The sequence below is a fragment of the Chiloscyllium punctatum genome, chromosome 5 (assembly GCF_047496795.1).
Source record: "Chiloscyllium punctatum isolate Juve2018m chromosome 5, sChiPun1.3, whole genome shotgun sequence".
Taxonomy (NCBI): domain Eukaryota; kingdom Metazoa; phylum Chordata; class Chondrichthyes; order Orectolobiformes; family Hemiscylliidae; genus Chiloscyllium; species Chiloscyllium punctatum.
The window spans coordinates 141,961,782-141,976,924 of record NC_092743.1 but is presented as its reverse complement, the minus strand read 5'-3'; the positions used below and the strand labels follow the sequence as shown (position 1 = coordinate 141,976,924).

Sequence of the window (15,143 nt, the reverse complement as noted above, 5' to 3'; positions counted from 1 at the left end):
TACAGGAGCAGACAGGCCTCAGGGTTCATGTACGTAATACCCTGAAGGTGGCCGGGCAAGTTGGAACAACTGTGAAGACGGTTTATAGGATAATTGGGTTCTTAAATAGAAGCATTGAGTATAAAAACCAGGAACCAATTTGCTAACCACCCTGTCATGTGGCACCATATCAAATACTTTCTGAATGTCCAAATATACAACATGCACAGCACTACCCTCACCCACTACCTGTGTTACATTGTCAAAGAATTAGAATTCATACAGTGTGGAAACAGGCCCTTCAGCCCAACAAGTCCACATTGACCCTCCGAAGAGTATCCCACCTAGATCCTTTACCCTACATTTCCCCTGACTAGTGTACTTCTACAAATCAGTGGTCAGACCACGTTTTGAATATTGGGTTCAGTTTTCACACCTTATTTAAGGAAAGATGTTAAAGCCCTGGAGAGAGTTCAAAGGAATTGTGTGAGAATGATACCAGGACTGATAAGGGAAACAATGTTTGTTCTCCTTGGAGTAGAGAAGATTAAGAGTTGATCACATTTCCATGTTCAAAATTATCAACAATTTTGACAGGGTAAAGGAGGAGATCCATTTTCCACTAGTTGGTGTGTCACAATTTCAACATTCTGGAGTAGTGCTGCTGGAAGAGCACAGCAGTTCAGGCAGCATCTGAGGAGCAGTAAAATCGACGTTTCGGGCAAAAGCCCTTCATCAAGAATAAAGGCAGAGAGCCTGAAGGGTGGAGAGATAAGTGAGAGGAGGATGGGGGTGGGGAGAAAGTAGCATAGAGTACAATGGGTGAGTGGGAGAGGGGATGAAGGTGATAGGTCGGGGTTGGGGGAAGGGTGGAAAAGAAGATAGGCAGGTCGGACAAGTCCAGACAAGTCCGGACAAGTCATGGGGACAGTGCTGAGCTGGAAGGTTGGAACTGGGGTGAGGTGGGGGAAGGGGAAATGAGGAAACTGTTGAAGTCCACATTGATGCCCTGGGGTTGAAGTGTTCCGAGGCGGAAGATGGGGCGTTCTTCCTCCAGGCGTCTGGTGGTGAGGGAGCGGCGGTGAAGGAGGCCCAGGACCTCCATGTCCTCGGCAGAGTTGGAGGGGGAGTTGAAATGTTGGGCCACAGGGCGGTGTGGTTGATTGGTGCGGGTGTCCCGGAGATGTTCCCTAAAGCGCTCTGCTAAGAGGCATCCAGTCTCCCCAATGTACAGGAGACCGCATCAGGAGCAACGGATACAATAAATGATATTGGTGGATGTGCAAGTAAAACGTTGATGGATGTGGAAGGCTCCTTTAGGGCCTTGGATAGAGGTGAGGGAGGAGGTGTGGGCGCAGGTTTTGCAATTCCTGCGGTGGCAGGGGAAGTTGCCAGGATGGGAGGGTGGGTTGAAGGGGGGGTGTGGACCTGACCAGGTAGTCACGGAGGGAACGGTCTTTGCGGAAGGTGGAAAGGGGTGGGGAGGGAAATATATCCCTGGTGGTGGGGTCTTTTTGGAGGTGGCGGAAATGTCGGCGGATGATTTGGTTTATGCGAAGGTTGGTAGGGTAGAAGGTGAGCACCAGGGGTGGTTCTGTCCTTGTATGGTTGGAGGTGTGGGGTTTGAGGCAGAGGTGCGGGATGTGGACGAGATGCGTTGGACGGCATCTTTAACCACGTGGGAAGGAAACTGCGGTCTCTAAAAGAAGGAGGCCATCTGGTGTGTTCTGTGGTGGAACTGGTCCTCCTGGGAGCAGATACGGTGGAGGCGGAGGAATTGGGAATACGGGGTGGCATTTTTGCAAGAGGTAGGGTGGGAAGAGGTGTAATCCAGGTAGCTGTGGGAGTCGGTGGGCTTGTAAAAAATGTCGGTATCAAGTCGGTCGTCATTAATGGAGATGGAGAGGTCCAGGAAGGGGAGCGAGGTGTCAGAGATGGCCCAGGTAAATTTAAGGTCAGGGTGGAATGTGTTGGTGAAGTTGATGAATTGCTCAACCTCCTCGCGAGAGCACGAGGTGGCGCCAATGTAGTCATCAATGTAGCGGAGGAAGAGGTAGGGGAGTAGCGCCGGTGTAATTACGGAAGATCGACTGTTCTACGTAGCCAAAGAGACAGGCATAGCTGGGGCCCATACGTGTGCCCATGGCTATCCCTTTAGTCTGGAGGAAGTGGGAGGATTCAAAGGAGAAATTGTTAAGGGTGAGGACCAGTTCGACCAAACGAATGAGAGTGTCGGTGGAAGGGTACTGTTGGGGACGTCTGGAGAGGAAGAAACGGAGGGCTTGGAGGCCCTGGTCATGGCGGATGAAGGTGTAGAGGGATTGGATGTCCATGGTGACGATGAGGCGTTGGGGGCCGGGGAAACGGAAGTCTTGGAGGAGGTGGAGGGCGTGGGTGGTGTCTCGAACATATGTGGGGAGTTCCTGGACTAGGGGGGATAGGACAGTGTCGAGGTAGGTAGAAATGAGTTCTGTGGGGCAGGAGCATGCTGAGACAATGGGTCGGCCAGGGTGGTCAGGCTTGTGGATCTTGGGAAGGAGGTAGAACCAGGCAGTGCAGGGTTCCCGGACTATGAGGTTGGAAGCTGTGGGTGGGAGATCTCCTGAGGTGATGAGGTTCTGTATGGTCTGGGAGATGATGGTTTGGTGATGGGGGGTGGGATCATGGTCGAGGGGGTGGTCGGAAGAGGTGTCCTTGAGTTGGCGTTTGGCTTCAGTGGGGTAGAGGTCAGTGCGCCAGACTACCACTGCGCCCCCTTTATCTGCTGGCTTGATGGTGAGGTTGGGATTAGAGCAGAGGGATTGGAGGGCTGCGCGTTGTGAGGGTGAGAGGTTGGAGTGGGGGAGGGGTGCAGACAGGTTGAGGCTGTTAATGTCCCGGCGGCAGTTGGAAATGAAGAGGTCGAGGGCAGGTAATAGGCCAGCGCGGGGTGTCCAGGTGGATGCAGTGTGTTGGAGGTGGGCGAAGGGGTCCTCGGAAGGTGGGCGGGAATCCTGATTGTGAAAGTAAGCTCGGAGGCGGAGGCGACGGAAGAAGTGTTCGATGTCACGGCGTGTATTAAATTCATTGATACGTGGGCGGAGGGGGATGAAGGGGAGTCCTTTGCTGAGGACTGATCATTCATCTTCAGTCAGGGGAAGGTCTGGAGAGATGATGAAAACTCAGCAGGGCTGGGAGTGGGGGCAGAGCCTATAACTGGAGTGGGTGTGGTGGTGGGGGGAATGGGGGTGGAGTCATGAGCAGGGGTGGTGTTCCCCTCAGGGTTCTGGGGGGCAGGGATGGTGACAGTGGGATCTGTGGGGGGCATGTCAGCAGAATGCAGGTGAGTGGCATTGGTGGGGGCGGAGGTGGTGGCAAACATGGCAGTGGGGGGGCAGATTTCACTGAGTGTGTGACATCAGCGATGATGTGAGGGGCGGAAGTGATATCACGTGTGGTGCATGAGGAATTGTAAGGGATGGAAGTGGCTGTGGGAGTGGCCATGATGGGGGCAGAAGTGATATCATCAATCAACGTGGGGTAGCAGCTGCACCAGCCACATGGCTAATGGCGTCTGAGCAGTTCCAGAGGCCAGGGGAATTTACTGGAATGTTTGAGGAGCGCTGGTTATGGAGGTGGGTAGATAAAAGTTTGTTGTACTTACAGGTTTTGATGTTTGAGATGGTGTTGAAATACTGTTTGTTGAGAGTATGAATTCTCCTGATAATGTAGTACAGAGTGGGTCCTTTGCAGTTCTAAGAGAGTGTGGCCCTCAGCTGAGGCAGGGATGACTGTAGAGAGGTTAGGTGCCGGCGCATTGCTACGTGCGTGGAGCGGAGGATCTTGAAGGAGAAACGTTGCTGGTGTTTTTGGATCTGGAGTCTATACTGTTTGTCCTGTTCGGGTCCAAACTCTGCTGGTTTAAAGGTGGTCCGCAGTCTGAATTTCAACATTGTCAGCAAGACAGCTAGGAGTGAGAGGAGGAGAAACCTCTTCACTCGGAGAGTTGTTTGGATTTGGAATGTGCTTACAGTGAGAGTGCTGGAGGCAGATTGCACCGGAGGTTTCAAAAGAGAGCTCATTTATTCTAATATTCACTCATGAGACATGGACATCGCTGACTGGGCCAACATTTATTGCCTGTCCCTAGTTGCCCTTGAGAAGGTGGGGGTGAGCTGCTAATTTGAACCACTGCAGTCCATGGACTGTGGGTTGACCAACAATGCCCTTTGGGCGGGAACTCCAAGATCTTGACCCAGTGACACTGAAGGAATGATGATATATTTTCCAAATTAGGATGAGTGGAGGGGAACGAGCAGGTGATGATGTTCCCAGGAGTATTCAGATCCAAGTGATTATGGGTTTGGAAAGTACTGTCTAAGGATCTTTGGTGAATTTCTCCAGTGCATCTTGTGGATAGCACACATTGCTGCTACTGAGTGTCAGTGGTGGAGGGAGTGGATGCTTGTGGATGTATTGGGGAAACCGAGTGTAGACTAGGTGGCTGCTTCACGGAACATCTCAGGCTTGCTGCAGTGCTCCAGCGAAGCTCAGAGCAAGCTCGAAGAACAGTACCTCATTTTCCACTTGGGGACCCTGCAGTCCTTCAGACTCAATAGCGAGTTCAATAATTTTAGGGCCTGAACCCTCCCATGTCCTATCCCCCTACCACACACACCAGGTCTTGTTAATACATAATCTGCCATTACACACTACCCATTGTTATCCACTAACAATCTCCATTAAAAGCTATTCACTCTCCCAGCCAGATCAGTATCAATTTCTTTGTCTGTCTAACTGTTCTTCTCTCTCTTTGGTCTCTATCCCCACCTATCATTTATTTCTTACCCCCTCGCCCCACCCTATCTTCCGCATATAAACCAACTTCTTCCTAACTAACATTAGTTCTGAGGAAGGATCTTTAGACCTGAAACGATAACTCCGATTTCTTTCTACAGATGCTGCCAGACCTGTTGAGCTTTTCCAGCAACTTCTGTTTTTCTTTCTGATTTACAGCATCTGCAGTTGTTTTGGTTTTCATTTAGGGTTGTTAAGGAGCTTGACAGAGCGAATGCTGAAAGGATGTTTCTCCTCATGGGAGAGTCTAGGGCCAAAGGGCACCATTTCAGAATAAAGAGGCACCAATAAAGACTGAGATGAGGAGGAATTTGTTCTTTCAGAGGGTTGAGAGTCTTTTGAACACCTTACCACAGGGTCCTTGTGTATATAAGTCTGAGAATCTTGATCAGTCAAGGAATCAAGAGAATCCAGAGAAAAGGCAGGAAAGTGAACGTGAGAAATGTTGAATCAGCCACTGAATAGTATAGCAGGCTCGAGGGGCTGAACAGTATTATGCTGTTCCTAGTTCTGATGGTCTCATGGCATTATTATTGCAACCCGCCGTCAGCCTTCATCACAACGATGTTAGAATTTGGTGTCTGAACTCCCTTTTGAATGTTATTATACAGTCTGCTTTCATTACCATTTCATTCTAGGGTATTATGATAGTGTGATATTACCATAAGACTATAAGATATAGGAGCAGAACCGGCCCATTCAGCCCATCCAGTCTGCTCTGCCATTCAATCATGGCTGATATGTTTCCCAACCCCATGTTACTGCCTTCTCCCTTTGATCTCCTTCCTAATCTTGAACCCATTTATCTCTGTTAAACACACTCAATGACTTGGCCTCCCCAGCCCTCTGCGGCATTGAGTTCCACAAATTCCCCACCCTCTGGCTGAAGAAATCCCTCCTCATCTCAGTTCTAAAGGATTATCCCTTCACTTTGAGGCTGTGTCCTTGAGTCCTGGTCTCTCCTAGAAACATCTAATCCACACCCACTCTACTTGGACCTCTCAGTAAGATCCCCTTTCAACCTCTGTCAAGTATAGACCCAGTACACACCGTAATAACTCAAACTGTTTTCACTCAAATTCTTTCAAGGTTTGTTGACTACCTTAAACATGTTGCTTTATTTACAGACCTTACTGTCCCAGGAAGAAAAGTTTTTTTCCTTATTTACTTTAGCAAAGATTTTGAACACTCCCATCCGCTCCATTTCATCCTTCTTTGAGCTATGGATGCCTACAAATGACTTCTCCAGTCAGTGCTTCAACAGCAGGCTGCATTTATTACAGCCTTAATGTTTAGGATTTTCAGAGGTCATTTTGTTGCCTCATTTCTCTGTCTTATTTTGCTGAAATTCTTCTCCTTTTGACCATTGTTACAGAATTCAGATAAAGAATTCAGTTTGTCACCAGGCTTTCACTGGTTAATTGGAAAATCTTCTACATTCAATGACTACACTCTAAACATTTAAGGGTCAGAAATAACGCCTGTCGCCAGGGAATGCTAATCTGGGTGTGGAGGTCGGTAGATCTCAAAGCAGAGCCAGGGAGATATTACAATACTGAGGATGATCAGATCACTGGGAATGCAGTTATAAGGTTGGTCTGGTACAAATGTAATGAGAACATTAGTTTACAACAATAAGAGTTCTGGGGTGTAGTTGGATTAAAGAACATATTATGAGGATAGTCAAAAAGTGTGGCGCTGGAAAAGCACAGCAGTTCAGGCAGCATGCGAGGAGCAGGAGAATCAATGTTTCAGGCATAATCTACACTTTTTGACTCTGACTCTCCAGCATCTACAGTCCACACTTTCTCCAATATTATGACGAGATTCAGGAAGTTGCTGATTCAGGAACTAAGTCGGCTTCGTCACTTAGTGCAGCAGCATTGAGTTAACAGTAGTGAATGTTGAGATTATTATGTTTTTTAAAAGCAGAGTTTGAATTCAACTTGAATTAAAAAGGAGAAACTTACTACAAGCACAGCAGCAATTCTCTTGGCAACTGTTGGACTGATCTGCAGAGCATGAGCAAATCGCCAGCCACAAAGATCAAAGATAACCTTCACACCATTCAACTGGGTTTTCACCTCTTTCACAATTAGCTCTGATGTAATGAGACTGATGCGAAACACCTCATAGACTGTGAAAAGCTTGGGATCCCAGTGTTCTGGAAGAAGAAACACTTACGTCAACGATAAAATAACAGCAACTGTCCTTATTTCAACCTCTCTTGGGAAATTTGCATTTAGCAAACATTAGTTCTTAAGTCTCTGTCTGAAACATCTGCACATTTCTCTATCAAGTTTTGCTGACCTATAGCGTCCACCAAGAATGAAACATTTCTCTTATCTCTCTACTCTTTTTGTAGAACACACTTACTATCCAGCAGTAATACAGACTTCTTTAAGATTTGGAGATGCCGGTGTTGGACTGGGGTGTACAAAGTTAAAAATCACTCAACACCAGGTTATAGTCCAACAGGTTTAATTGGAAGCACTAGCTTTCGGAGCGTCGCTCCTTCATCAGGTGATAGTGGAGGACACGATTCTAAGGCACAGAATTTGTAGCAAAAATTTACAGTGTGATGTAACTGAAATTATACATTGAAAAATACCTGGATTGTCTGTTGAGTCTTTCATCTGTTCGAATACCATGATAGTTTCATTTCTTTCATGTGTAAATCACAAAACCGTTTTTTTAAAGTTGCACTCTCAGGTTAGCTGTAACAATGGGTGTTAGCTGGACATGGATACCACCATTACACGTGGGGACACCTCCCATCTTGTACATGGCAGGTACTCATGTGACTCAGCCAACATTGTCTATCTTATATGTTGCAGGCAAGGATGGAACAAAGGCTACGACAACAGATGAATGGGCACCGCATAACAATCAACACACAGGAGGGTTCCCTCCCAGTTGGGGAACACTTCAGTGGTCCAGGACATTCAGCCTCGGACCTTCGGGTGACCCTCCTCCAAGGCGGACTTCGGGACAGGCAGCAGCGAAAAGTGGCCGAGCAGAGGCTGATAGCTAAGTTCGGTACCCATAGAGAGGGCCTCAACCGCGACCTTGGGTTCATATCACATTACAGGTGACCACTATTGCACTATACACACATACAGATACTCCTACACACATACACAGACACTCTTATATATATACACACACACACACACACCCTCAGAGACTTAGACCACTCTACACTCATGCACACACATATACACTCTCTCACAGACACTCACAACCCCTCACCACAGACATGCACACACTCCCACACTCACACATGCACCCCCTCACAGACTTAAGACACTCTATACTCATTACACACATATATACACTCTCTCTCACACTCACAACCCTCAACCCAGACAGAGATACACACACACACAGACCCACATGCACACATATTTTGTGGGGTGAGTTTGTACTTGCAGAGTTACATTGTACTTTGCTCAAAAACTGCATCATTGTAAAACTCTGTTATCTCACTTTTTAGATTAGAATCAATCTAAACATCATGGCATAGACAGAGAACACAGGGGGCTAACACTTTCAACATATTGTCTTGCTAACATCAATTGTTACAACTGATGTGAGAATGCAACTTTAAAAAAAAGGCTTTGTGATTTACACATGAAGGAAGTGAAACTATCATGGTACTCAAACAGATGAAAGACTCAACAGACAAGGGACTTTTCAATGTATAATCTCAGTTACATCACACTGTAAATTTTTGCTATAAATTCTGTGCCTTAGAATTGTGTCCTCCACTATAACCTGATGAAGGAGCAGCGCTTCGAAAGCTAGTGCTTCCAATTAAACCTGTTGGACTATAACCTGGTGTTGTGTAATTTTAGACTTCTTTAAGAATACTTACCCCTCAGGTGCACTCCTATGCAATTGCACATGCTGTAACACTCACACTCTTTATTCACGCTATCTCCCTGAACACAGTGTAACTCAGAATATTAAGTTCCCTGTCTAAATCTAAGCCCCTTTTAGTAGAGCTACTGTATCATGGTCCTCCTTTAAAATTAAGTCTTCTAACACACTGATTTTATTTGTCATCTCATTCAATGCTTCAATAAGAAATCTTTTTTCTTCCTTCGAAATGTTAAGGATATCAAACGCCAAAGACTCGCAGATATTGACAAATTTCTGTTTTTTGCCTCCTATCTCCTTACAATCCCACCTCTTGTGTCATGTGACCGAACCGTCTGATCAATCACTTTCTAAAGCTGATTATCGTTGCTCAGCCAAGGACTTAGTTTGATCCTTTGGTGCCCTCAGCTCAATGAATTTCTGACATGCCATTGAATGCTTTTTCCATTGCCTTCACCTCCGTGTCCACTTCTTTGATCAGGAGCCCTTCCCCTCACAATCTCCTGGGCACTTCAATCGTCTCCAGTAATCTCCCTGCATCTGGACCCCTCTATCTGGCCTCCGATCTGCATTGGATCTCTTTGTCGAAAACTATTGGTGTGAGATTGGTCACCTTAATGCTTCTCTCCTCTCACCTAATCTGAACTGACTCCCTGTGAACTTGCTGTACTCTGATTCCTCGGTCTAATACTGACTTTGTTATGAGAGCTGCTGACAGAGACTGCTGCTGCTCTTTGATGTACCGACCTGTTCCAGCAGAGATTGAGCACCAACCCTCAAACACATCCTCCTATCTGTCCCTGAACTATGACCCCATCACCAAACATCAAGCTGGTGTTTCCAGGATTGTCATTGATTTTACCTCGTCAAGAGTTTCTCCCAACACAGCTTCTCAGCTCATAATCCCTCAACTCTGGTTCACCGTCTTCCCAAAATCCAGAAACACTACTGGCCTGGTAGACAGATCACTCCCTCCTGTCCCATTGAACATATTGCTTCCGAACATCTTTTCCTTTGTCTTCCTTGACATTATCGTTCCTATTTCTGAGGATAGACTCTCCATTAAGATCTGTGACATTGAACATAGCACTTCACAGCACAGTACAGGCTCTTTGGCCCTCAATGTTGTGCCAACCTGTGAAACTAATCTAAAGCCCTTCTAACGTACACCATTCCATTGTCATCCATATGTTTATCCAATGACCATTTAAATGCGCTAAATGTTAACAAGTCTGCTTTTGTTACAGGCAGGGCATTCCAAGCCCTTACTACTCTGAGTAATGAAACTACCTCTGACATCTGTCCTATATCTATGTCCCCTCATGCTCGCCATCACCATCTGAGGAAAAAGGCTCTCACTGTCCAGCCTGTCTAATCCTCTGATCATCTTGTATGCCTCCATTAAGTCATCTAGCAGAAAGTGAGGACTGCAGATGCTGGAGATCAGAGCTGAAAAATGTGTTGCTGGAAAAGCGCAGCAGGTCAGGCAGCATCCAAGGAGCAGGAGGATCGACGTTTCGGGCATAAGCCCTTCTTCAGGAATGAGGAAGGTATGCCAAGCAGGCTAAGATAAAAGGTAGGGAGGAGGGACTTGGGGGGAGGGGCGTTGGGAATGCGATAGGTGGAAGGAGGTTAAGGTGAGGGTGATAAGCTGGAGTGGGTGTGGGGGTGGAGAGGTCAGGAAGAAGATTGCAGGTCAAGAAGGCGGTGCTGAGTCCGAGGGTTGGGACTGAGACAAGGTGGGGGGAGGGGAAATGAGGAAGCTGGAGAAATCTGCATTCGTCCTTTGTGGTTGATGGTTCCTAGGCAGAAGATGAGGCGCTCTTCCTCCATGCGTCGTGTTGCCATGGTCTGGCGATGGAGGAGGCCAAGGACCTGCATGTCCTTGGTGGAGTGGGAGGGGGAGTTAAAGTGTTCAGCCACTGGGCGGTTGGGTTGGTTGGTCCGGGTGTCCCAGAGGTGTTCTCTGAAACGTTCCGCAAGTAGGCGGCCTGTCTCCCCAATATAGAGGAGCCCACATCGGGTGCAGTAAATGATGTGCAGGTGAATTTCTGATGGATATGGAAGGATCCGTTGGGGCCTTGGAGGGAAGTGAGGGGGGAGGTGTGGGGCAAGTTTTGCATTTCTTGCGGTTGCAGGGGAAGGTGCCGGGAGTGGAGGTTGGGTTGGTGGGGGGTGTGGACCTGACGAGGGAGACACGGAGGGAGTGGTCTTTCCGGAATGCTGATAGGGGAGGGGAGGGAAATATATCCCTGGTGGTGGGGTCTGTTTGGAGGTGACGGAAATGACGAGGGATGATACGATGTATATGGAGGTTGGTGGGGTGGTAGGTGAGGACCAGTGGGATTCTGTCCTGGTGGCGATTGGAGGGGCGGGGTTCAAGGGCGGAGGAGCGGGAAGTGGAGGAGATGTGGTGGAGAGCATCGTCAATTATGTCTGAGGGGAAATTGCGGTCTTTGAAGAAGGAGGCCATCTGGGTTATTCGGTATTGGAATTAGTCCTCCTGGGAGCAGATGTGGCAGAGACGAAGGAATTGGGAATATGGAATGGCGTTTTTACAGGGGGCAGGGTGGGAGGAGGTGTAGTCTAGGTAGCTGTGGGAGTCGGTCGGTTTACAGTAAATGTCCGTGTTGAGTTGGTCGCCCGAGATAGAAGAATCTATACACTAAACAAGCAGTTCTTCCTAGCCATGTCGGAAATTAAAGACAGTAAGTACCAAAAACTTTCATGTACTTACCCCCACACTCCGGATTCCTCAACCGTTCCAGTATCTTCCATCGGCCTCCAGAACCACTCGGGGTGCCATTAACCACGCGGCCGCTGCAGCAACCGCCGCCGTGAACCATGATGTCACTTCTGCCCCCACCAACCATGCAGCCACCGCGATCTCCGCCCAACTGCCTCCTCGATTGCCACGAAGACCATCGCCGACAGATTCGAGGCCTCCACGGGGTCCACAGCCACCGGGAACAACACCGTTTCTGCCGTCACCGCAGCCACTTCCGCCCCCGGAGTTGCCGTTGCCGCATCTAATTCTGCCCCCAGTGACGTCACTCACCTGCACAATGACCACGCCACATGTGTCTCCACCCCACGCCGATCTCCGCCCCCACGCCCAGCTCCCAGCCCTGCCGTATTTTCACCATCCCTCCAGACTTCCCTCTCTCTGAGGATAAAAGATCAGTCCTCAGCAGAGGCCTCACCTTCACCCCCCTACGCTCCCAGATCAATGAGTTCGACACGTGGCGAGACATTGAATAATTCTACTGCCGCCTTCGCCCCTGCGCCTACTTCTTCAACCAGGATTCTCACCCACCCTCTGACGACCCCTTCTCCCGCCTCCAACACACCCCATCCACCCCGTACTGGCCTCTTATCCGCCCTCGATCTCTTCATAGCCAACTGCCGCTGCGACATTGACCGCCTCAACTTCTCCACCCCTCTCACCCACTCCAACCTCTCATCCTCGCAACGTACAGCCCTCCACTCCCTCTGCTCCAACCCCAACCTCACTACCAAACCAGCAGACAAGGGAGGCGCGGTGGTAGTTTGGCGTACCGATCTTTACATTGCTGAAGCTAAACGCCAGCTCGCGGACACCTCCTTCTACTGCCCCCTTGACCATGACCCCACCTCCCACCACCAAACCATCATCTCCCAGACCATCCAGAACCTCATCACCTCAGGGGATCTCCCATCCACCGCCTCCAACCTCATAGTCCCACAACCCCACACCGCCCGTTTCTACCTCCTGCCCAAACCCCAAAAACCTGACTGCCCCAACCGACCCATTGTCTCAGCCTGCTCCTGCCCCACCGAACTCATCTCTGCATACCTCGACACGGTCCTGTCCCCCTTAGTCCAAGAACTCCCCCACCTGCGTTCAGGAAACCACCCACGCCCTCCACTTCCTCCATGATTTTTGCTTCCTTGGCCCCCAACGCCTTATCTTCACCATGGACATCCAGTCCCTGTACACCTCCATCCCCCATCATGAAGGCCTCAAAGCCCTCTGCTTCTTCCTTTCCTGCCGACCCAACCAGTACCCTTCCACTGACACCCTCCTTCGACTGACTGAACTGGTCCTCACTCTGAACAACTTCTCTTTCCAATCCTCCCACTTCCTCCAAACCAAAGGAGTAGCCATGGTCACCCGCATGGGCCCCAGCTATGCCTGCCTCTTGGTCGGATATATGGAACAGTCCATCTTCTGCAGCTCCACTGGCACCACCCCCGACCTTTTCCTCCGCTACATCGACGACTGTATCGGCGCTACCTCGTGCTCCCACAAGGAGATTGAACAGTTCATCCACTTTACTAACACCTTCCACCCCGACCTCAAATTTACCTGGACCGTCTCAGTCTCCTCCCTCGACCTCTCCATTTCTATCTCGGGCGAACGACTCAACACGGACATTTACTATAAACCGACCGACTCCCACAGCTACCTAGACTACACCTCCTCCCACCCCGCTCCCTGTAAAAACGCCATCCCATATTCCCAAATCCTTCGCCTCCGCCGCATCTGCTCCCAGAAGGACCAATTCCAATACCGTACAACCCAGATGGCCTCCTTCTTCAAAGACCGCAATTTCCCCTCAGACGTGATCGACGATACTCTCCACTGAATCTCCTCCACTTCCCGCTCCTCCAATCGCCACCAGGACAGAACCCCACTGGTCCTCACCTACCACCCCACCAACCTCCAGATATATCACATCATCCTTCGTCATTTCCACCACCTCCAAACAGACCCCACCAGGATACATTTCCCTCCCCTCCCCTATCAGCATTCCGGAAAGACCACTCCCTCCGTGTCTCCCTCGTCAGGTCCACACCCACCCACCAACCCAACCTCCACTCCTGGCACCTTCCCCTGCAACCGCAAGAAATGCAAAACCTGCGCCCACACCTCCCCCCTCACTTCTCTCCAAGGCCCCAAGGGATCCTTCCATATCTGTCACAAATTCACCTGCACCTCCACACACATCATTTACTGCATCCGCTGCACCCGATGTGGGCTCCTCTATATTGGGGAGACAGGCCGCCTACTTACGGAACGTTTCAGAGAACACCTCTGGGACACCCGCACCAACCAACCCAACTGCCCCGTAGCTGAACACTAACTCCCACTCCCACTCCGCCAAAGACATGCAGGTCCTTGGCCTCCTCCATCGCCAGACCATGGCAACACGACGCCTGGAGGAAGAGCACCTCATTCTCCGCCTCGGAACCCTCCAACCACAAGGGATGAATGCAGACTTCTCCAGCTTCCTCAATTCCCCTCCCCCCCCCCCCCTTATCTCAGTCCCAACCCTCGGACTCAGCACCACCTTCTTGACCTGCAATATTCTTCCCGACCTCTCCGCCCCCGCCCCCTCTCCTGCCTATTACCCTCACCTTAACCTCCTTCCACCTATCGCATTCCCAACGCCCCTCCCCCAAGTCCCTCCTCCCCACCTTTTATCTTAGCCTTCTTGGCACATCTTTCTCATTCCTGAAGAAGGGCTTATGCCCAAAACGTTGATTCTCCTGTTCCTTGGATGCTGCCTGACCTGCTGCGCTTTTCCAGCAACACATTTTTCAGCTCCATTAAGTCACCTCTCAACCTTCTCCTCTCGAACAAAAACAGCCTCAAGTCCCTCAGCCTTCCCTTATAAGGCCTTCCCTCCATGCCAGGCAACATCCTGCTAAGTCTCCTCGGAACCCTTTCCAATGCTCCCACATCCTTCCTATAATGCAGTGACCAAAACTGTACACAATACTCTAGGTGCGGCTGCACCACAGGTTTGTACAGCTGGAACATGACCTCCTGGCTCTGAAACTCATACCTTCTACTAATAAAAGCAGACACACTGTACACCTACTTAACAACCCTATCAACCTGGGTGGCAACTTTCAGGGATCTACATACATGGATACCAAGGTCCCTCTGCTCATCCACACTATTAAGAATCTGACCATGAGCCCAGTACTCTGCATTCCTGTTACTCCTTCCAAAGTGAATCATCTCACACATTTCCGCATTAAACTCCAGTTGCCACCTCTCAGCCCAGCTCTGCAGCTTATCTATGACCCTCTATAACCTGCAACATCCTTCCACACTGTCCATAACTCCACTGACTTTACTGTCATTTGCAAATTTACTAATCCATCCTTCTACACCCTCATCCAAGTCATTTATAAAAATGACAAACAGCGGTGGCCCCAAAACAGATCCTTACGGTACACCACTTGTAACTGAATTCTAGGATGAACATTTCCCATCCACCATCACCCGCTGTCTTCTTATAAGTAGCCAGTTTCTGATCCAAACCAATGAATCACCCTCAATCTTATGCCTCTGTATATTCTGCGATAGCCTACCATGGGGGACCTTATCAAATGTTTTACTGAAATTTCAGTTACAAACCCAACAACTCCAACAGTTTCCTTGACTACAATTC

The 15,143-nt window shown here is 49.3% G+C and overlaps 1 protein-coding gene across 1 annotated transcript in view; it reads right to left on the bottom strand.

The window, feature by feature from the left end:
• Positions 1–15,143, bottom strand: part of ttpa (tocopherol (alpha) transfer protein) — a 51,310-nt gene that overhangs the window by 5,718 nt on the left and 30,449 nt on the right. The window contains exon 3 of the mRNA XM_072571543.1: positions 6,786–6,979. Within this exon, the coding sequence (XP_072427644.1) occupies positions 6,786–6,979 (194 nt within the window). The remainder of the gene's footprint in view (positions 1–6,785; positions 6,980–15,143) is intronic.